This window comes from Dermacentor variabilis, chromosome 10, assembly GCF_050947875.1.
Source record: "Dermacentor variabilis isolate Ectoservices chromosome 10, ASM5094787v1, whole genome shotgun sequence".
In the NCBI taxonomy this organism is placed as follows: Eukaryota; Metazoa; Arthropoda; class Arachnida; order Ixodida; family Ixodidae; genus Dermacentor; species Dermacentor variabilis.
This window is the reverse complement of record NC_134577.1, coordinates 64,006,725-64,029,339: the sequence shown is the minus strand read 5'-3', so window position 1 is coordinate 64,029,339 and position 22,615 is coordinate 64,006,725. Positions and strand designations below refer to the sequence as shown.

The 22,615-nt window shown below is 47.9% G+C and overlaps 1 protein-coding gene across 2 annotated transcripts in view; it reads right to left on the bottom strand.

Moving 5' to 3' along the window:
• The window catches only part of LOC142560637 (glycine dehydrogenase (decarboxylating), mitochondrial), a 50,941-nt gene extending 39,586 nt beyond the window's left edge, over positions 1-11,355 (bottom strand). The window contains exons 1-2 of one of the 2 annotated variants that reach the window (XM_075672863.1): positions 10,341-11,355; positions 9,807-10,299 (exon numbers count right to left, since the gene is read on the bottom strand). In XM_075672863.1, the coding sequence (XP_075528978.1) occupies positions 9,807-10,025 (219 nt within the window). In that variant the 5' untranslated portion in view covers positions 10,026-10,299; positions 10,341-11,355. Of the gene's footprint in view, positions 1-9,806 lie in introns of both variants that reach the window. The other variant, XM_075672862.1, reaches the window with a different exon arrangement.
• Positions 11,356-22,615: the final 11,260 nt, after the last annotated feature.

The window sequence follows — 22,615 nt, the reverse complement described above, 5'->3', positions numbered from 1 at the left end:
TAAAATGTCAGACAACAGGAGAGGAGAAAAATGTCATCGAAATGTGCATAAGGTTACAGGATGGTTTTGTCGCATTGTATCGCAATCAGTGTGGCCGTGTTCCGCTTTTTCATCAGACGTCGTTGATAAATACGCAAACGATCGTAGAAGTATGACAGTTGACGGCGCGGTTATAGCCAAAGGTGATTTGACATCGTCCGATAAAGGATTGGCGTACCTTGAACGCGCAGAATGTATAGGGCGCGCTCCTTATCTATCTTGTTTCTTCTAAATAATTCGGAATTCTCGAGTTTATTTTCATTCATTTTGGCAGGTTGGCCACGCGCAGCAGCTTTATCAGATGTCGATAAGATCGATAAGAAGATAAGATCATCGCTGGAAATCGGCGCTCGTATCTGCCTCTTCTGTAAGTTTCCGGTCCGCTGGTGCGCTGCTATTATATAACAAACCTCGCAGTTTGTGCTGCAAAGTACGCGAAATTCGCGCTCGCAACATTAGGAGCTTTTGAACGATTAAGTGCCTTCGATTTTGCTGCCAACGTTTAAGAAAAAGAAAGGAAGTGTCTAACCGTACCGACTCGAAGTCCGCGAACCCTCCACGTCCCAGCATATCGTTAAAGAAAAAAAAAAAAGAAGGAATGGCAACATGCCAAGTCTAACGCAAGCTCCACTCAAAACCGGCGAGGCATTCGTGGAAACGCGGAGTGCGAACATCACTTTCCTCGCCACTGACGGCGACAGTATCTCATCATTTCCTCTTCTTTTTCCTTCTTCTGAATGCTAGATCACGCTCAGACGCCAACCGCATACACGAACGACCACTCGAAGATCATATCGATCGAGTGGTGCGATATCGCCGATCACCCGACGCGGGCCGGGGAGAACGGCGCCAACGTTTCGTATATACGCTTCCATCAGATATCGTCGGTGCTGTCGAGCGTACGATCATGCGGACGCCTGCGCTCGGCCTCAAATTGTGACAGCAATAAAGGCTGCATAGTAAGTGCGCACCGTACTAAGCTTGTATCAGAGGAGGGCGAGGGGAAGAGAGAAAAAGAAAAGACAAGGAGGTTAACTAGTGCATAGGCCGGTTGGTTACCCTGAGCTGAGGCAATTTCTATTAGACCGCACGCGTCAGCGAACTCGCCACGCTAATTTCCTTCTTTCCTTCCCTCCTCTCTCTCCCTGTCACCATTGTTTTCCCCTTCCCCATTCCCCCGGTGTAGGGTAGCAAACCGGAAGTTATTCTGGTTAACCTCCCTGCCTTCTGCTTTTCTCTTTCCTCCCCCCTTCTGAGCTGAGGTAAGGGGGTAAAGGGAATTATGGGTGATCGAACGAAACACTTGCAAAAAAAAAATGCACGAAGAAAAAAAGACACGGAGCGTGACGTAGCGCACAGCAGTGATCGATCTGTCATTCAGTCATTATCACGTGGACATCATGTGATTCGCATGTTCATATCACGAGGAGATGTGGACCGCAACAGGAAGCGCAGCGTCTTCTGTGCTAAGGACGGTCTGGGCCACTATCCGAAGATTCTGTCTTCTGATACAGGCCGATATCTGTCCAGCCTATCTCCAACGTGGTTGAAAAAAGTTTTCACACAGGAGATGCGTAATTGTCTCCAGGCGACCACGGTCTTCCCATGTACGGCTGTTGACCATTCTTATGCGGAATTAATAGGCCAAGCCACACGCCGCAAAGTAGCGTTTATTCGGAACGTGGTGTCCCAGGCGGAAGACGGAGCTGTAAACACGGATCCAAGCAACGTGGAGGCTGTACTCCGTTTCACACATCAGGTGCAACGCTGTGGAGGCTAGAGATACTTTTTGCAGTGGCTGCGTTCGCATTTAGAAATAGTTCGGTGTCTCTTGACCCAATATCTGTGAAAAGTTTCTTTATATAAGCTCAGTCCTGAACGACAAAAAAAAAAGAATTTACTCATAGAAACAATCCATGAACTTATACGGCAGCTAACACGTTGTTTTAAATGAATTTGCTTTTAGTTATTTTTGAATTGTAGCCCGTCGCGGCAGCTTCGCGTGCATGCTCGCGCGAGCAAATGCCGCTGGCACGCTGCGAAGCATAGTCGGGAACGGCGCGGAGTAATACACTTTGTTGACCGGACTACTTGCGTAGCTTCCACAGCGTTGCAGCTGCATGATGTATGAAACGTAGTGTGGGCAAATTCCATTGAGTTCCATTGTGCCAGTACAAGTTCGCTTGCTAGCGAGCCACCATTTGTAGCTGCATCGGTTCTAGACAGGGATAGTGCTACACAATGGATATAATCACAGCCAGATAGGGCGGCCTCACCCGAACGGTCTTGACCACAGATGCCGCAAGGGCCCGATATCCGCTGATATGCTACGTTGCTCCATTCGTCCATTGCGCAGTGAAGTAGTAGCCTTGCGTCGTTAGATTAGCGAGGAAACGGCGAAATAGGAGACTGGAGATCTGAACAAACAGCCCACGTGACCTTTCACGTAACTTTGAAGAAAGACGCGTTTTTTTTTATCACTTGAGGGACAATCCATGCCTTTCCCGAGGCGTGTTCAGACAGAGAAATTATTTAAACACGTAATTAGAATTTCGTTATGCACGATATAACCATGGGTTCATCGCAGGCGAAGAACACTGCTTGTCACGTGTCGTGCCTCTTAACTGCGCCCTACCGAAGCGCTTACAACATTCCTGCTGGGTGTACCTCGATAAGACTCCGTAAATAACTTTTGTGTTAGTGCACTTTTCGAGTTTGTGTGTGTTGCTATCCGCGCGCTATTCTTTTTTATCCCACTCCCTTTCACTCATCATCATCTCACCTGGAGCTGAGCGCAAAAGCCTGTCGCTAAGCTAACCTCAATAGGCACTGCGGAACTTTCTCTCCACTAAAAAAAAAAAAAAAAAATACACACACAGGTTGCCCCTCTACAAAGCGCGCACAGCTTGCTCTTCTACTATGGGCACAACTGTTTCCGAAATTACGGCAAATTGATCACCTACATTTTTAATCGCATGTAGGCGTCCGCGGAACTCAAGGCTGGTCTCGTTTATCGACAAATTCGGGGGGGGGATATAACCTACTCCACAGACGTAACTGCCGCCAAAAGAGCGCGCACAAACCATCGGACACGAAAGAAAACAACCCCGACGAGACGGGCTCAGAAGCAAGTACCCAACTAGGCAAACAGTACGGCACTTCTTAAAACGACCTCCCAGCGCGCAGATTCCTTGGATCCAGTGCTGGCAGTCGAGCACCGCCTTTGAACTGCGCGGCGGCTCCGAGTGAACGTGGCCTCTTCATTCCTCACTTTATCAGGTCGATTGGCCTGGGGTCCCCCAATGCCGTAGTGACAGGTCGCAAGGCGCGGGGATTAGGAGGAAATTGAGCGATAGTCTTATTGGGATGCCACGATCGAGAGGACAGATGCGGTGGACAGTTCAAAAGCGACCTTACTTAAGTGTTGGGAGCACCCCGAACGCGTTGTCTCCGGCGCGCTTTGCAGCGATATAGTGATAACCGCCTGAAGGCCGTGTCGTAAAACCCGGAGGATTATACCCCTTAACATACGGGCACTCCAAAGGCTTTCGGGGCTGCATGGGAACACCGTTCACTCGGGGGGCGCACGACAAAGATTATCTGCTCGTTGGTAGACGTCGCTTGCAGAACGAGGGTTGTCCGTTAACCTTTTATGAGTCTAGAGGGTTGGTCACACGTGCGCATCTCATGCTTAGAATAGGACATGTCAACACGCTATGTGGAGACATATTAAGTCAAAGTGTGCAAGTGACCACGTGTGCTTCGCTAACGTGTCGCGGAGGCCACGGTACACACGAGCTGCATTCGGCCCCTGTCGGAATGCGGCCACCGGGGCCAGAATCGAAGCCGCGACGACTTTGCTGGGCAGCACAACGCCGTAACCACTGATGTAGACCGCGGCGGGTCTTGATCACGCTTTATGAGAAGAGACACCGCACACGTTGCCTCATTGCTACACACGTCGTCAACAAATTCGGCCCTGTGTCCCGACGTCGCGATAACGTCGATGACGTCAGGGTGCGGGATATCGGTGCAACTTTAGTATGAAATCAGAGTATCCTATATATTAAAAAAATAAAGGTCACAGGCCTGCGCCGCAGAAGCAGCATACTCACAGCGTAAGCTGGAGGAGCGGCTCCGCAGGAGCCCCCATTTTCGGCACCACGCACTATCCAGGGTCTTCGCGGCGAAGTCTCTTATCCAGGGTCTTCGCGGCGAAGTCTCTTCGCGTCGTTTTCCCGAGAACGATCTGAACTGTCCGCCTGACGTCAACGGCGAGGTGCGGCTTGTCCTGCTCTATGCACATCGGTCTGCTGAGCCCGAGGTTTCCTGGCTGCAGCCGCGCGCGTCGCTCCACGATTCGCTTCTTCGGGTTCGTACCTTGCGAGGAAGCGCCATAACGTGTACCGAAGCGTAAACACGGGTGTCCAGACTAGTAGCGCACATATCACATCCCTTGACCAGTGACTCGGTACGTTGCTTTTGGTGATGGTGACAATGATGGTTTGCTGGCATCCCCTTCGAAGCGGGATGGTGACAAATAGTTACCTAGCCTGCTTACGTTAAAAAGGTCCAGCTAAAATGTAGCATGCAACTGCTGCATGTCGGGACACCTGGTGGAATATAACGGAACTGCAAAGTTTGTACGTATCAACGCTACGCGGCGCGCATGTCAAATGGCACGATACGATGGTAATGAAGATGACGATAACGATTCAATAACATTCCCTTTGAAACAGCCGGGACGGTGAGAAACAGTCACCTAACGTGCTTGAATTAAGTGCGCCATACATGTTCTTCCTTACATCAATATTTACACACCTCCGCAATCTTCCCTTTCTTCCTCAAGATTTCTGTATCTACTTTGTACCGCTACCTATGCAGCTGCTGCATGGCGTGCCAGCAGGTGTAATAATATGGAGCTGCAATGCGAAGGGTGCATAGACGCTGCGCGGCGCGCACCTCACATCGCCATACAAGTGGCACGATACGATGGTAATGATGATGATGATGATGATGATGATGATGATGATTTATTGACGTCCCCTTTGAAACGCGGCGGCGACATAGTCACCTAGCCAGCTTGATTTAATCAGGTACATAACGTATATTTTTTTCCAACCATTCTTGTATACACCTCCTTAAACTCGTATTACTTCCTCAAACCTTATTTAACTGCCTTGTGCCGCTACCTGTGCACCTGCTACATGGCGTTCTACCGGGTGCAATAATATACAACTGCAATGCAAAACGAGCATCGTGTGTGTCCTATAGCGCGCTAGGACGCGTTCATAGGACATTTTCCGCTGCATGCTTGCAAGGACTCCACACCTAAAACATGTTTATGATGGACTTGGTATTCAACCAGACTGGTACCTCAGTTTGGTGAGGCGCCTATCCTATACCATCCTTCTAAAACGAAACTAACGTTTCCACCCAAAGTGTAAACGCTGCCTTTTCTGTGTGCGACTTTCATTGCACCCTTCATTCCATGACTATGCACAACTGGTGAATGTTTTATCGGGCTGAATGGTGCTGCAATAAATACATTGAAAGAAAAAAAAAGTGCTGGCGTGGCTCAGCGGTAGAGTAGCCGACTTCCACGCGGCCGGCCCGGCTTCGATACCGGCAGGAACTGGGTAATTTTTTTTTTCTCTCATTCCCGACGGTGTATAGCTGCTACGGACATCGAACACCGGCGGCGGTAGCAGCGAACACCATTGTCGCCCGAAACGGCTGTTGAAATGAGCCCGTAACAGGTTAAGCTGTAAAAAAGTGTTTCCTAACATTCATGCTCGCTAACTCGCAACCTTTTAAAGCTCGAGAAGAGTTTTACCATCGTTAAAGACACGTGTCTGTGGTCATTGAACTGCTCTCGCAGCAAAGGCGAAGCACGATAAAGCATCGAAACAAATCTGTTTTCCAGCCCCGTTTCCTGTGGAATGCATTCGCGGCAAAAACCAGTCGATAGTTATCTGTACCGACTTCTGACTTTTTTTTTTCTCGCAGGATAAAGACAACAACGGGTTGTTCGACTTCTACGATCGCGACAACAGTCATCCCTCCCGCGTGCCAAGAAAGTGTGCTGTCGCTTCGCGCGGAGAGATATGCGATGTTTGCGCGAAGAGTGTTTCTGTACCCCATCCCTTATCGTAAAGCCTACCCAACGAGGATTTAAAAACAAAGAAGAAGAAAGTTTGGAACCACCGATTTGATACGGGGAAGTTAGCCAACCTCTCCTGTATCACAATGGGAATAGAGCGAACATCGTCGCGACAGATCATGGGGTGATGGGCAACGTCTCCGCCGTTGCTGCACACCCCTAAATGTTGTTCTGCGTAGGTTACAGTAAGCGTAACATATATGCGAAAAATTGTTCCACCTACTTAGCGGAACTTACGCGGAACAAGGTCAGGGGTGTACGACTCGTTAGACAGCCGAGCGCAGCACTGCCTGCATTCCTCATTAGAGCCGCTGTTGTATGAAGTGTAATTCACCAAGGTTATTTTTTCTAAGGATCTTTAACGACCGTAGCGTTTCACACTGACTAGTTTTGAAGAAAGTGCGGCACTATTAGTGTCTGCACACGCAGCGGTGCGGCAGTCATCGCAATGACGGGCATTATGCGTACACATGAATTTGCGCTAAGCCTTGTTCGTCCGGTAACAAACACCTTTGCGCTTTCTACCATTTAGGTTTCCTGAAATTAATTTGATATAACTATGCTAGCTATATGGTATGTAAAAAACGGTATGTAAAAAAATGCAAAGAACGGTCTAACAGACCAATCTCCATCTTGGGTATGAGCCATGTGTTTAGGCGACGACTACGACATCAACAACAACCGCAACAGTATTCATTTAATATCATTCTTCACTTACAAAATTCTGTTGAAGTATTCTTCCCTTCTTTTACCTACTGCCGCCCGATTCATCGCCGATCCCCCGTAGTGGGCTGAGCCATATCCGTAGGCACCAAGCCAAACCAAACAACGACAAGTCGGCTTGGTGTGACCACCGCTAAACATAGAGCGCCTTTGTGCAAGTCAGCGTCGCCATTCAACGAGCTATTGAAAACAGCTCAATCACAGGAATTAGTTATACAAACGTAAAATATATCAGAAGTACGGTTGCTTGGGCTAGTTGGTTAGACACAACAATGGGGGTCATAACGCTGGAAGACACGGACAAGAGCGTGACGACAGGACGAGAAAATATGTCGCTTCCGCAAGCAAGTATACTACGAAGCGAGCTCAGAAGATGCAACCTCATAAGAATATTTAAAAGAAAATCGCAATATCCTATTTCGATCAGACCGCACGAAGCCGTAGAGAAATCCATGTACTATACGATAATAATATTGACACGTGTACTTGTTCATCTTTATCGGGTGACCACATTTCACCGCCTAACAAATGTTATCGCACAGCGCAGGACGCGCCTGCATGTATTTTCTGGAATGTTATCGACGGTTGCATCCGCTGTCTGTCGCCGAACCTTGTGTAATCTGATTGCATGTATGCGCGACGCGCATTGCGTAGAACTTTGTGGAAGCCAGGCGGGTTCCAGCGATTACTCTGGAACATTCGACGACTGATGTATAAAAGCCGACGCGCTTGACCCGCTGATCAGATTATCGACGATCACCGACGGTGTTCGCCGCTATCGTTGTGCTTTAAGTGTAACTTGCTTTTGTGGGCACAAATTCGCCCAACAGAACGCTAGTTTCGCTGTTCACGGTTTTGCTTTCTTCATCGTCACTACCACGAGACAATATCAACATCGCATATAGGCAATAACTTTAGCGCTTGCTCATCGTGGCTGAATCGCAGGTCTCATACACTGAATTTTCGTGTGACACTTAATTATGGGGTTTTACGTGCCAAAACCACTTTCTGATTATGAGGCACGCCGTAGTGGAGGACTCCGGAAATTTCGACCACCTGGGGTTCTTTAAAGTGCACCTAAATCTAAGTACACGGGTGTTTTCGCATTTCGCCCCCATCGAAATGTGGCCGCCGTGGCCGGGATGCGATCCCGCGACCTCGTGCTCAGCAGCCTAACACCATAGCCACTGAGCTACCACGGCGGGTCGTGTGACCCTTAGAGCTGGAATCTGCTTAATTCGGCCGTAGAACATTTGTTTTAGCATTGCCGTGCAAGCCTATAATGTTAGCACGGCTTTTCGCCCACATCAAACACACATCATTTAAAAAATATATATTCACTGATATATTTCGCCTGACGCCTAAAATTCGCGCGCATCGACGATTCGTACGGTGTCAACTGAAGTGCGAATTTCCTTCCAGTACGAATTAAAGGCAACTTGCTATAGTGGGTTTAGCAAGTTAAAAGTTGCGGGCAAGTTTTCTTCATTGGCGAGCTCCAACTGTACGTGGCGTAATCTCGAAGGGCAATATACGTAAACTGCCGATATTCTTGCGCACGAGATGCCGTCTGTGATAGCTCGTGTCAGTGAATTTTTCCCAGCAGTTTTGAGAGAGCGTAACTCTTGTCACGACGGTGGCGGGCGCATGATTATACGCTCTCGAAGGCGTGTCACTTCAAAAACAGAAATACACACATGCGACAACCCTCAAGCTTGACTGCGCCTCAACAGTAGTTTTCACTGGGTAATTGGCGGTATCACGTGCTACCGACCCGGCGCCCTACGTGCCCGAGTACTATACGCCAAACGGCGAACTGAGTAAATGTTGGGGAACGCGTGCGAGCATGCAGGTACAGTGGCTCCAATGCGATACTTGGACCGTATGCCGGACAGGCGCTGGGCGATCGCTCAGTGAGGAAGGGAGGAAGGGGGGCAATTGCTTTCGCCATGCGTCACAAACGCTCTCGTCTGCATGCCCACCAGAGGTGGCGCAACAAGCGCCGGCAGCCATGCGCTCCGAGAGCCGCGTTTGAATCGCTGAGCACTGCACCTAGGCTATACAGTGGTTTTCACGGCCAACTCGGTCAGTGAAGGGCGTCAGACGCTCTAGACGGCAGCCTGTTATCACGAGAGGGAATTCTCAGGACAGTGGTCTCGATTGGGGGGCAGTGCCGGACGGCTTTTTAAATGTGCTGACTTGCTTTTTTTTTTCTTTTTAGGCGCGACGACAGCTCCACCGGCAGTAATCTTTCGAACGTGGCACTTTTATCGGCAGAACAATGAGCCGAAGTCGACCGTATAGGCGGGCCATTTTCCTTTACCGGCGAAGCGTCCTCCAAACTACTACATCGAAAAACACGCGGCTACGCTTTCTCCCTGTTTCAAAGCTGCGAGTAAGCTGACAGTATTTAATTGTATCTCTGCTTGTCGGTTGTTTTTACGTCCCGCACAGATGCAGCGTTTAGTTGTTTTATAGGACACGATACCGGGTTGACTGATTCCTTACTTCTCGTGCCCACGATTCGACGGTTGTCTGCGGTGCGAGAAATTAAAGTGCTGAGGTGCAATGGCACATTCTCATGAACGCTGGGCTTATATGCTGCTTCACGCAGCGCAGGGAACGAACAGATATTTACCAACGCATGATCGCCAGAATACTCAGCACCGCGAGAGAACGGGACTTCAGTAGGGGCAGGGACTCGGAAGTCAATAGGTGCGTGTGTGCCGTGTTGCCCACGAAACGCCTGCGCAGTGACACCTAGCTAGTTCCAGCAGACGCCGTGCCAGCCGAGCATCCGCGCTCACTGCAGACGTACTCCGAACAGGTGGAACAGACACCTTGCAACTAAAGCCCGCTGCGGCAGGAGCGCGCTGCTCACCTTGAGTCCCAGGTAGTCCAGCATCGCCTTCTGGTCCTTAGTCCGAGGTCCCACGTGCCGGCTGCAGAAGTCGTCGTGAATCGGCAGCAGACGTTCGAGCGCCGGCGTCGACGACTTGGCCCGTCGCAGCACCAGACGGCCTGCCGCTTCGCCAAGCTCGCGTCGTCGGGCCAGCAGGCCTAGCGCGCACGACGCCGAAATCCTCGGTAACCGCTGCATATTCGAAGCCTTCGACGCGTGAGGAGCCGCGGTCGCAAGGGCTTCGAGGCGAGGAAGGTCGTCGGCGTCTTCCGCTCGACGCACGCTGCCCGATCGACGGCTGGACACGTCGGCGTCGACAACAAGGGACGACGATGCGAGGCGCGCGATAAGATGGGCGGGCGCTAATCAGCGCGGGCGACAGCGAGCAGGCCCGAGTGGCAGATGACGCGCGGGAGCAGACAACCCGAGCGGGAAGCGGTGCCGAAGGCACGGGGTATACGAAACGGCCGCACTAACGGCGGGCTACGAAGCACGCGAAGGCTCGGCAACGACCGACGTTGAACGAAAGTAACGCAGCCAAAGGGTCTCCTGCGATTCCTGCGGACTCGTAATGTAGCGGCGTCGAAATCGAGGAATGATCGAGCGACGTGCAGGAGCTACCTAGCCGCGAATACCATGTGCTGCCGACTAACCAGACATAGTGGGAATGGCTTCTTGGTAGCCAAACGTACAACCAACAGAAGCGTCGCACTCCAGCAAAGCCAATCAGGTATCTTCTATCAACCGCAAAATCCAAGAAATAATTGGGCCAGACGAGATGGTCAAAGAAAACTCGAACTCAACTCAGCGAGGAGTTTCTATCCCAAAGCGAGAATCGGAAATGTACGGCTGTTTTTAGGGAAGTTGAACCGTGCTGGTCGTGAAACAACATAAATGCGAGGTATATTGCGATATTGCGTGTCAGAACTTCGCGAAAGCCTGCATGCGCAGAATTGCTGACGTTTCAACTGAAGTCTGCATGGGAAATCGTTTTCACAAGGCAAGCATGGACTTTTATTTGCAGCAGTAACTAAGCGAAAGAACGTTGCCTGAGATTGTCCGTTGTAAAAAATGATATCTATACCATGCGAAAAACGCACTCTATTCCCCGTCAGCGAAAGAAGAACTGCGAACAGAAGTCGTGCACAGTTTCAAACGGTGAACTGGCCGTGGAATAAACTGAAATAAACGCACATCGGCCAATTTCTTCGATTTCGTGAGTGTCAGCCACTTCAACGAAGGCGGACGCGGTCGACGTTGGACTTACCGCTGCAGTTCAAGCGCCGAAGTATAAGCTTGGCACAAGACGGGCACTTGTCAAATAAGAATCCCCGGTCGAAGTCTAAAAAATAAGCGGGCCGCAATTTTGCGCAACGAAAACACAGCATCTACGTATTGACAGGAAGGTTTATGCCCTTCTTACTAGAGCTCCGAACACATTCTTTTACAACGCACAACAATCTGCGCTCAGGAAACGCCCACTAGCGTCGAGACGGTCTTTGCCTGCTTCGGCCCAGACAGCGTGCCTCCGGACGCTACGGTGAACGCCGGTCCGTGTTCTGGCGCGGCCCATGGTTGCCGGAATGCGGCTTGTATTCACGCTCTATTTAGCAGATTTCAGTCGCCTATGTTGATCCTGTTTAGGTTTAACTCTAAATTGCTAAAGAAACACGTGGGCAGACATGGGTTACATGAGAGACGCACTAGCGAGAAGGACTCCTGGTTAATGGCGCCCACTAGATTTTCAATCAATCAATCAATCAATCAATCAATCAATCAATCAATCAATCAATCAATCAATCAATCAATCAATCAATCAATCAATCAATCAATCAATCGCCTTGTTTAAGCAACTGAAAACATGCGTCTAAAATGAATGTCGTATATATAAAATTTAATATACGTGTAGGTCAACCGTGTACACGTTTGATCAACGAGTAAGAACATTGTTTAATTGAACTAGCATTAATTAACGGAGGAAGAGTTATCAGATTTGATTAGACAAGCATAGACGTTTACGTGCAAAGTCAAAGCTTCAGGCCACAGCAGCCGTTCGATGTTTTCGCGCCAAAGAGCTGACAATCGTTGAGCGTACATATTGCTGCAATCGACGAACGCATAAATCTAAGTACGCCGGCGTTTTTCCATTTTGCCTCATTCTGTATGTCGTACGTCGCCGCAATTGGAAATGAAACGCTCAATGTAGTATTCTTCCTTTCTTCCTTCTTTTTTTAAGACAGTTGCGAAAACAATGTGTTTTGAACATGATCAGTGTAGTCGGTGCTACTCCGCACGAAGATGCCAAACTTTGCAAAAACTGGCGCGGCGTTTCTCATCAAAATGAAGGTCCTCTCAGTTACTAAATAACTATACAGATGTGCAAGCATCTATCACTTATCGAAGTATTGTACTTTTATGCAAGTGCGTCATCGTGATGAGCAGTGCCGCAGTGTTATTTAACCACCGCGGCTTTAACGTGTAAGCTTTCACTGTATTTATTTATTTATTTACACATACAGCAGCCCAATATAGGGCTATAGCAGGAGTGGGAACATTACACCTTACTATACATTACACATTAAAAACACATATAAACACAAAAACATGAATGACCAAAAAGAAGCGCTTTATATGTTATCAAAGTGCTTACCAGTGATAGCAATGAAATCTTTTAGTGATAGTGAACGAATGTTACCGGGTAGAGAACTCCAAAGTTATAATGTACGTGGAAAAAAACTGTACTTGAATGTGTTAGTACGGGCATAAATAGGTGTTCTTGTTCAAGGCGTGGGAACTAAGGGCACAACTTGCGTTAGTAAATTTTATATAGTTACAATCGGAAAGACCAGAGGCGGAGTTGCTATTTGCATTATTAATTGCATATAAAAGGTTCATGTTGTCACCAGGGTGTGAAGAAACTCTGCTGTAATACCAGCTCCGGTCATGCGATACGTTTACGAAACTACAACCCGCTAGTTCATAACTGCATGAGCGGATAGCCACCCATGCGCTCGCGGAATAACTTTCCGCGGCAACGAAAGAAAAGCTACGGAGTCGAAGCGCGCACAAGCGAGAGCGCTTCTGAAAGTAGTCCCACATTTTCATCGGCATTAAGCTGGGAAAGGGAAAAAGATAAGCACCTTATTTACAAGCAGCAAAATGAGACAAAAGAAAAACACACCCTGAGTGTCTAAAAAGCGGACTTGTTTTTGCGGCTTTTCCCTTCCGCGTCTGGGCAAACACGAAACCAGCGCACCTGCTGGAAGCTGCGTCGATCCAGCGTCTGTTCCGAGAAACGAAAAAAAAAAAAACGCTGCCGAACGCTGCCGGACTACTTGGCGCAGTAACACATGTGCAGAAGCTCCGCCCCCGCAGCTTTTCCCCAACTTCCGCGAAATTTCCTGCGCCTCGCGAAATTACGCAGAACTGATTTGCCCGGTATTCAGTGTCCCTGCGCTTCGTGTTGCCTATTAATTCGCCCTCGCTGCTTTATAGCCTCCTGGTTAGCTCATACGGTAGTGAAACATCCCCTGAAAGGCGTTGGTCCCAGGTTCGATCTCGGGGCGAGGTTTTTCCTCGACTGCGAAGTCTTTTTTTTTTTTTTTCGAAGAAACCCGCACGACCTTACTTTGTGGCTTCGTGCGACGTTCGGGTGGACGACAACTTTTTTTTGCGTTCGCAAGTGGTATCGTCGTGCAAACTTTGTCGGCCGCCGAACGGACATGAGGCAACTCCTCTCACTTGACTACTGGCGTGCGACGCACTTGGCAACATAAGCAACCGCACGTAAACACCTCGGAGCCGCGCGTTTATCGCGTAGTTATCGCAGGCAGTCGTCGAATGTGTCGCAATGTATACAACACGCGCAGGGTGCTGCAACAAAATACTTGCGTCCTTGAGGGCGTCGCGGGACAAATGACGGGGGCGTGATAAAGTTGGCGCGCGTCCTGATTGCAGGCCGCTTCCACGAGAACAAGTATATACCGGGCCGGACTCGAGAGATCGCCCGAAGTGCACAATAGCGCAAAAACCATCGACGATGATTGCCAATGTAAGCGAACGTAATTAATTAAATTCTTAAAAATTCTAAAGAAAGATAAAGAAATAAAGTTTGATGCGCGTTCACAACGCGTCACTCGAAGGTGTTAGAACTGTGAAATTTGCGCATCGGATCGATTGCGCACGTTCGAGACAAACGACGTCCGAGTATATCGAATCGAATGTCGAATCTATTGTTTCCAAGCACAGTGAAATATAAAGCTCCTGCGGGGTGTTCTATATGTAGAAGACAGGTGCTCACTGAAATCGCTCACGCGGGTTATGTAGAGGCATATTTAAATACAACTTATGCCGTTCGAAAAAAATGGGCGTCGCGTCAATTGAGGAGCACGTAAGCGCGAGAGACTGCCTTCAGCTATCATGTGCATGGTGACAATGTCGTAATGAAATGAGTGCCAGCATTAGGAAGACAATAAACGTTGTAGTTAGATAAGTTTAATGTTTCTTTCACGTAACCTCTCACCGCCGTAACTAAGGAGCCATGGCGTAGCGCTGATGAGCTCGATACCTTCTTCCACGATGACTCCACTACCAACTAGCTCGACTTCCTGTAGCTCTGTGCTCGAGGTTGAGGGTTCGACCCTGGCCGCGGCATTGTTGAGGGGGGCCGTTTGCGTGTACTTTGATTTAGATGCACGTTAAAGAACCCCAGGCGGTCAAAATTTGATCCGGGATACCCCCACTACGGCGTGCCTCATGGGCATGCTATGTTTCTGGCACATAAAACCCCAGAATTTCATTTACATTGTTTTTTTTTTTCATATAACTGCAGCCGTCTAAGTCACGGACGCGATCTCGTGACTTGGTCATAAAACACTGCGCCGAGAAAGTCAACGAGAGTCTACATGCGTCTGTGAAAACGAAACACGATCGCAAGGCGCATTCGTAAAAAATTATATATATATATATATATATATATATATATATATATATATATATATATATATATATATATATATATATATATATATATATATATATATATATAGGCAAGGTGCCTTGTATAGTTTATCGAGGACACCAGAGAAACCAAGTACATTACTTGTATCACTCACAAAAAAAAAAAGGAAAAACACACACACACACACACACACGTAAAAACAAGGTTCCAATAATGATTTCCAATAGTTCTATTCAAGTGAAAAAACATGAAAATTCTACCGCAAAGTACACTTAAAATAGCCCCCTCCCCGTTATCACTGAATTTAATGTCGGTGTATTTTGCCGTTGTTTTATGACCCTGGGAAACATCGTGGACAACTGCAGCGTGACGCAATGTAAGCGATATGCCTCAAATATTAACCGAGGAGACCGGGCAAGAGCAACTACCTACCTTGTACAATGCATAGAATTTGGGTGAAGACGAGTACTGAGTAATCGTTATCAAAGCACATAATGGACATAAACACTTAAAACTTTCGATACGTGTCGCTCATAGCGTGGCCTCCGACTCCTGCAAATACATCTCTGCTTTTTTTTTCTTTAGTCCTCTGATGCAAACGGAGAGACTTGAAACCTTTCCCATAACGCCTCAAAACGAGTCGAAAACGGGGGTATAGCAATGTTTCATCATCATCATCATCATCATCATCATCATCATCATCATCATCATCGTCGTCGTCGTCGTCGTCGTGGTTACGCCCACTGCAGTGCAAAGACCTCTCCCATAATTCTCCAACTGGCCCGGTCATGTGCTAATTGTAGCCATGTTGTTCCTGCAAACTTCTTAATCTCATCCGCTCACCTAACTTTGTGCCACCCCCTGCTACGCTTCCCTTCTCTTGGAATCCGGTCCGTAACCCTTAATGACCATCGGTTATCTTACCTCCTCATTACATGCCCTGCCCATGCCCCCCCCCCGCCCCCCACCCCCATTTCTTCTTCTTGATTTCAACTAAGATGTCATTAACTCGCGTTTGCTCCCTAACCCACTCTGCTCTTTTCTTACCCCTTAACGTTACACCTATCATTCTTCTTTCCATAGCTCGTTGCGTCGTCCTCAATTTAAGTAGAACCCTTTTCGTACGCCTCCAGGTTTCTGCCCCGTACGTGAACACTGGTCAGACACAGCTGTTATAAACTTTTCTCTTGAGTGATAACGGCAACAAGCTGTTAATCATCTGAGAATGCCTGCCAAACGCACCTCAGGCCATTTTTATTCTTCTGATTATTTCAGTCTCATGATCCGGATCCGCGGTCACTACCTGCCCTAAGTAAATGTATTCCCTTACCACTTCCAGTGCCTCGCTACCTATCGTAAACTGCTGTTCTCTTCCGAGACTGTTAAACGTTACTTTAGTTTTCTGCAGATTAATTTTTAGACCCACCCTCCGGCTTTGCCTCTCCAGGTCAGTGAGCATGTATTGTAATTGGTCCCCTGAGTTACTAAGTAAGGATATATCATCAGCAAATCGGAAATCACTGAGGTAGTCTCCATTAACTCTTATCCCCAATTCTTCCCAATCCAGGTCTCTGAATACCTCCTGTAAACACACTGTGAAAAGCATTGGAGAGATCGTATCTCCCTGCCTGACGCCCTTCTTTATTGAGATTTTGTTGCTTTCTTTATGGAGGACTGCGGTGGCTGTGGAGCCGCTATAGATATCTTTCAATATATTTACATACGGCTCATCTACACCCTGATTCCGTAACGCCTGCATGACTGCTGAGGTTTCGACTGAACCAAACGCTTTCTCACAATCAATGAAAGCTATATATAAGGGTTGGTTATATTCCGCACATTTCTCCATCACCTGATTTATAGTGTGAATATGGTCTATTGTTGAGTAGCCTTTACGCAATCCTGCCTGGTCCTTTGGTTCACAGAAGTCTAAGGTGTTCCTGATTCTATTAGCGATTACCTTAGTAAATACTTTGTAGGCAACGGACAGTAAGCTGATCGGTCTATAATTTTTCAAGTCTTTGGCGTCCCCTTTCTTATGGATTAAGATTATATTGGCGTTCTTCCAAGATTCGTGTACGCTCGAGGTCATGAGGCATTGCGTGTACAGGGTGGCCAGTTTTTCTAGAACAATCTACCCAGTGTCCTTCAAAAAATCTGCTGTTACCTGATTCTCCCCAGCTGCCTTGCCCCTTTGCATAGCTCCCAAGGCTTTCTTTACTTCTTCCGGCGTTACTTGTGGGATGTCAAATTCCTCTAGACTATTCCCTCTTCCATTATCGTTGTGGGTGCCACTGGCACTGTATAAATCTCTATAGAACTCCTCAGCCACTCGAACCATCTTATCCATATTAGTAATGATATTGCCGGCTTTGTCTCGTAGCGCATACATCTGATTCTTGCCTATTCCTAGTTTCTTCTTCACTGCTTTTAGGCTTCCTCCATTCCTGAGAGCATGCTAAATTCTATTCATTTTATAGTTCCTTATGTCAGCTATCTTACGCTTGTTGATTAACTTGGAAAGTTCTGCCACTTCTATTCTAGCTGCAGGGTTAGAGGCTTTCATACATTGACGTTTCTTAATCAGATCCTTCGTCTCCTGCGCTAGCTTACCGGTATGCTGTCTAACGAAGTGACCACCGACTTCAATTGCACACTCCTTAATGATGCCCATAAGATTGCCGTTCATTGCTTCTGCACTAAGGTCCTCTTCCTGACACAGAAAATTGACAATTTTCCTGCACACTGCCCCTTCTGTTAGCCACATTTCTTTTTCTCAAAACGTAAACTTCGTGGGGGTTGTTCTTTCCAGAAACTCGTGAAAGCTGGCCCATAGCGTTTTCGAGCGCTTCTGCACATAGTCACACCTCAACAACTTCGCTGTAAAATCTCAGTATTTCGCCCGAACAGGCCAATAATCGAGAGCTACGATAGCGAAGTTTAGCAGTGCGCTGATGGCATCATGATGACGCTGCAGGGTCGTCTGCAACCTTCGACATCCCCTGCGGCGGGCAAGGCGAGACAGAAGGACAACCATGTGTGCTTCTGTCAGCGGCCGCTTGGAGTCGCCCCAAGATGCTGTACGGCCTCGCTACCTAATTAGTCACGGTGGACCTCGCTGTCCAGTCGGACAACATGCAGAGAAGCTCTTCGATACAGTGTGCGTGGCAAATCAGTTCTGAGGAATTCCGTAAGGCGGAGGAATGTTCATGAAAGGAAAGTTCATGGAAGGAAAGGGAAAAAAGCTCACGGACGATCGCGATACTCCCTAATGCGAAATTTGAGCGCAGCTATACACGCGTTTTCATTTCGCGACATATACTGGTTGGCGCGGACAACCTGTCTCGTTCGGCACGTTGCAAACGGAGCCAAATGGGGCGCGACTGCCTCGATAATCGAGAGATCGCGAGAGGCAGCGCGTGGGCGACGCGGGAGGACAGACCTCTGCTCACGCGTGAGCTCCTTCCAAGACCGAGCTTGAAAGAAGCCCACAAATACAGGGGAATTAAGTGCCTCAAGCGGCCAGTCGCGCGGCAACTTTGCGTGTATTCACGGGTTCCGTTCACGCTCGGAAAAACACTTTTAATGTAGCACGTATTTACTTATTTCTTTATTTATTCATTCATTTATTTCTTCATTTAAGGATACCTTACAGGCCTCAAAGGGAGGCAGTGAGTAAGTAGGGCCGTACATAGAAAATACATAGAATATATGACATCTATAAAACCGTAGCAGTTTACATACTACAAGCGTAAGTGCAACCGAGGTGAAAAAGAATTACTTAGTGCACGATTCACCAGTAAAAAAAAAAAAAAAACCATAGTATAGTAACAAGGAATGAATCACACAGAGTATTTTGAATGAAGTCGTGTAATTAACAAGGCCGCAGTGTTAAACACCATTAAATATTTTAAAGAAAGACAGAAAAGTTGCTAATGCGATATTGCGATATTCCGAGATTCCGAGATTGAGGGCAACCAAAGGGTTGATAGGATCGCTCGCGAGCATACAAACCGAGCGGACCTAAACAGACATCCTGAGGATTTCATGACAGTGATCCCAACGTACTCTGACATACTAAATTACCATAGAGGGACGAGGATCAGGTATCCCCCGCCCCACAATACACTCACTCAACAAAGGCAGTTTACTGGCGAAAGCTGCAGACAGGAACTTTCCCAAATTTACATATGCTATGCAAAATGTTCCCAAGTCAATACAGAGACACATGCCCGTGGTGTGGCGCAATACCCACACTTTATCACATCACATGGGAGTGCAATACGAATAAGGCATTCCACGAAATAGAAAATCCGGGTGCGGAGCAGTGGGAGAGCGTGCTCTCCAGCGGCGACTCTAGTCTCCAACGAAGGCTGGTGGATAATGCCTGATAAGCAGCCACGCTCAGTGGTGCCCTGGAATAGGGGCGCCAACCAAGCAGGCCGAAGATCGTCATCAACCAATAGAAGATGAAGACATCCGGCCCGACCGCTGAATTACTCTTTCTAGAGCAATAAAGTTTACTTCCTCCCCCTCCTCCGACGAAAGGGTAAACACAGCGACATAACGATACTAACGCGACAACAGAAAGCTTGAGCAAACAGAAAGCTGTATCTGGAGTCTTTCATGTTGCTCTGCAATTTTCTCATTGATACTTTTCATCTAATTATAATATTTGAGAAGTTTATTAATTCATTAAGACTAATCATGTAATTAGGCGGGACGCGACAAAAGATAATCTGAGTATCTCCAAGCGACGGCAAACAACCTCACCTTGGTTACGTCCAGCTACGTGGCATTCACATATTTTTAAAGTTTGGCTCAACTTACGTGAAACGCCCCGTAGGTCAAGCGTATACGATGTACAACGGCAACAGGCGCTTTGCGACAGAGAGCTTTAAACTTGGATCATACATTAGCGTGGTGCATAATACGTTAGGCCCACTGTGTGCGCACCTGTCATACCACTGACTATAAGGCAGCAACTTACCATGATTGCCATTTACGGAAGCGAAGATCTTGGGAGCCTGGCCTCACAGTTCATTAGCCCAGAAAGCAGTTCGAGCGCTTTTTCGCTACCTGAGGGCAACAGACTTGAGTGCCCGACTATAGACATCCTACACCTAAGTTCTCTCTCTTTCACTCCCCATTCCCCTCCCCACCTGTAGGGTAGCAAACTGGACTCCGTCTGGTTAACCTCCCTGCCTTTCCGTCTTCCCTTCTCTCTCTCTCTCTCTCTCTTACCATGATTGCGTAACAACATGGGTCTCGAGCTCAGGCCAGTCCAGATGGTCCAGACCAGCCCCTCCGGTTCGAATTCACGCCCACACGCTATTCTTCGTGACGGCGAGAAGTAAATGGTAAAACTCAGATGTCGCTTTGTCCTACCTCAAGCTGGAGTCAAAGTGCTAACGATGCCGTTCTCGTTTATATTCGGGTAGGTCAGCTGCTTGTTTTGACGAGAGGGGCAGCAGTGCTGGTATACGAATGTGTTTTTGTTTTTTGAGACCGAATCGAATACGAATCGAATAGCGCCATAAGTGAATCGAATGGAATGGTGAATAATTTTCGAATAGTTTTCGAATAATGAACAGGTGCCATCACAATTACTACGAAACGATCTTCCCATACCAGTATTCTTATGGTTAACTAGTTTCTGTCATTGCACAGTGCGCCATGAAACATTGTTTATTAAAGGCACAAATGGAGCATTAGCAGCAAAAAAGTACTTTCGGAGAGTGCAAATGCTTGCTGTATACGGCCCGTAAGGTATGGCTACCTACCTGCTCTGTGCGATCTGATGTTTTATGCCTACCCTATGCCAGGGGAGCGAATACTTATCGTACTTTTGCTCCAATTTTGCGTTTGTTTGGGCGCAGTTGACCTTTTGAAATATTTGAAAAGTATTCGAAAAATGGTTCGCATCTAGGGATAGTGACCATTCGATGCGAAAACCGAATAGAATAGGACGCTATTCGATTCGCTATTCGAAAGATTGAAATATTCGCACACCCATACGAATGCGCCGTTTGTTTCTGTTCTGTGCAGGGGCTGCTCTGTTGCTTGTATAAGATGTGTTTGTACGCACCTCTTCTGTGTAGGGGTTGCTCTGTTGATTGCATAGCACGTTTTTGTATGTAAAAGTGTTATTGTGACCCGCTGCTGTTGCGACTCGGGCCCGGCTCATAATGTGAATCTGAAAAAAAAAAGAAAATTATAAACGCTGCCGCGTTTTTCTTTCTTTTTCCTTTCTCGGGTTTTGGAGACATTAGGAAACTACTCCAATTAATGTCCGACGTACGGCACATCGCCGTGTCTCCCTAAATACAGCAAGTGACATTCTTTATTTTCAGGGAGGTTAGCTTGCAGGCTTCTATTGAATGACTCAATTCAGGCTAAATTGGCAAGCAAAAAGAGATTTTCAGTTAAAACACGGCGGCAAATTTGTTTATGAAACTCAGTATAAGAAAATTCCCGAAAATTTAATTTACGCGCAACACAGCCTTTTGGTCGAAATTAATAGAACTTGAAATAAAACTCCGCAGACATTCTCGTTAGCGATTACGCCAAGATAGATCTGTATAATAATTAATTGACGAGAGCGAAACGTTTAGGTGTTACGCAAAGTGCATCTCGGAACTACAGGTTGCATCCCGCCGCGGAAAGAGTGGACCAATGAAGTGCGGACGCCATGGTCACGTGGAGAAGCGTCACTGGGAAATGCGGCGCCTGACGCGGCTCGGTATCACCAGATAGCGCGCAAATATCAAAGGCGTCAGTGGTCGCAACGACGGATAAGGAACCGACCAACGCGGTCGCACAGCGCGTCTTCCCCTTTCCACAGTGCGGGAGCAGTTTCCCGCGCCTACAGCCCAGAAAGTACAGGGCATACACATCCGTGTGAAAGGACACATCGGTATACTCAACCGACAACTAGCAGAGTGCAAGCTCAGAATCTACTCGTTAAGATGCCAATTGCTATATACGTTTGCAGCAACAGATTTCAGTGCGAAAACAAGAAGCAATTTTTGCTGTATAATGAATGTGTGTCGATCAGGCGTTTTCTTTTGTGACTGTCCCAACCGCACCTGCTAATTAATGGGTTCCGCAAGACAGAAGGAAAGAAAAAAGAAAGGAAATATAAATTTACGCAACCCGCGGCTCACGCGATATCGTCGAAGACGTCAATGACCGCTCATCCGCTACACTGGCCTCGTAAGTCGTAGCAGCCGGGGTAGCGCAAGAATGGCTCCTGGCATCCGGCGAGTCGTTTATCTAGGCGCAAACACGCACGACGCGAGGAACAGCGCGAGATAACGCGATCGCGTGGCCCGCGCCAACCTTGACAGAGATGCGCTGGCTTTGCGCGTGGTTCGACATATCGTGCAAGTCATGCCACGCTGTCTCTGATCGGGGATGAGGGCACCCGATAAGAAAGTAGGTGGGAAAAAAAAGAAAGAAAAAAAATTGTGGTCGTCTGCGCGTAAGATATCGAGCTAGACGCTGTGGCAGCTAGCTGCGCTTGCAGTATATACGTGGACGTCTGCTCGGGGCGCACCTTGGCATCTCCAGTCTGCGAGACCCTTCTCGAACGAGATGTACGGCTGTGCACTTGTGACGTCATCATCACGGAGCGCCTTATCGCAGCGCCGGAGTTGGTGTTCCCTTTCTTGCTCGGCAGGGATTGAGGGTCACCCGAGAACTGTTGCTTCCAAGGGTGTCCACACACTAACACACCCTTGGAAGGTCCAATTTGACGGCTCTGGGAGGCGTGGTTTTACTGCATGACCTTCAATCCCCGCAGCAGACTGACTGGCGGGCTCTCCAT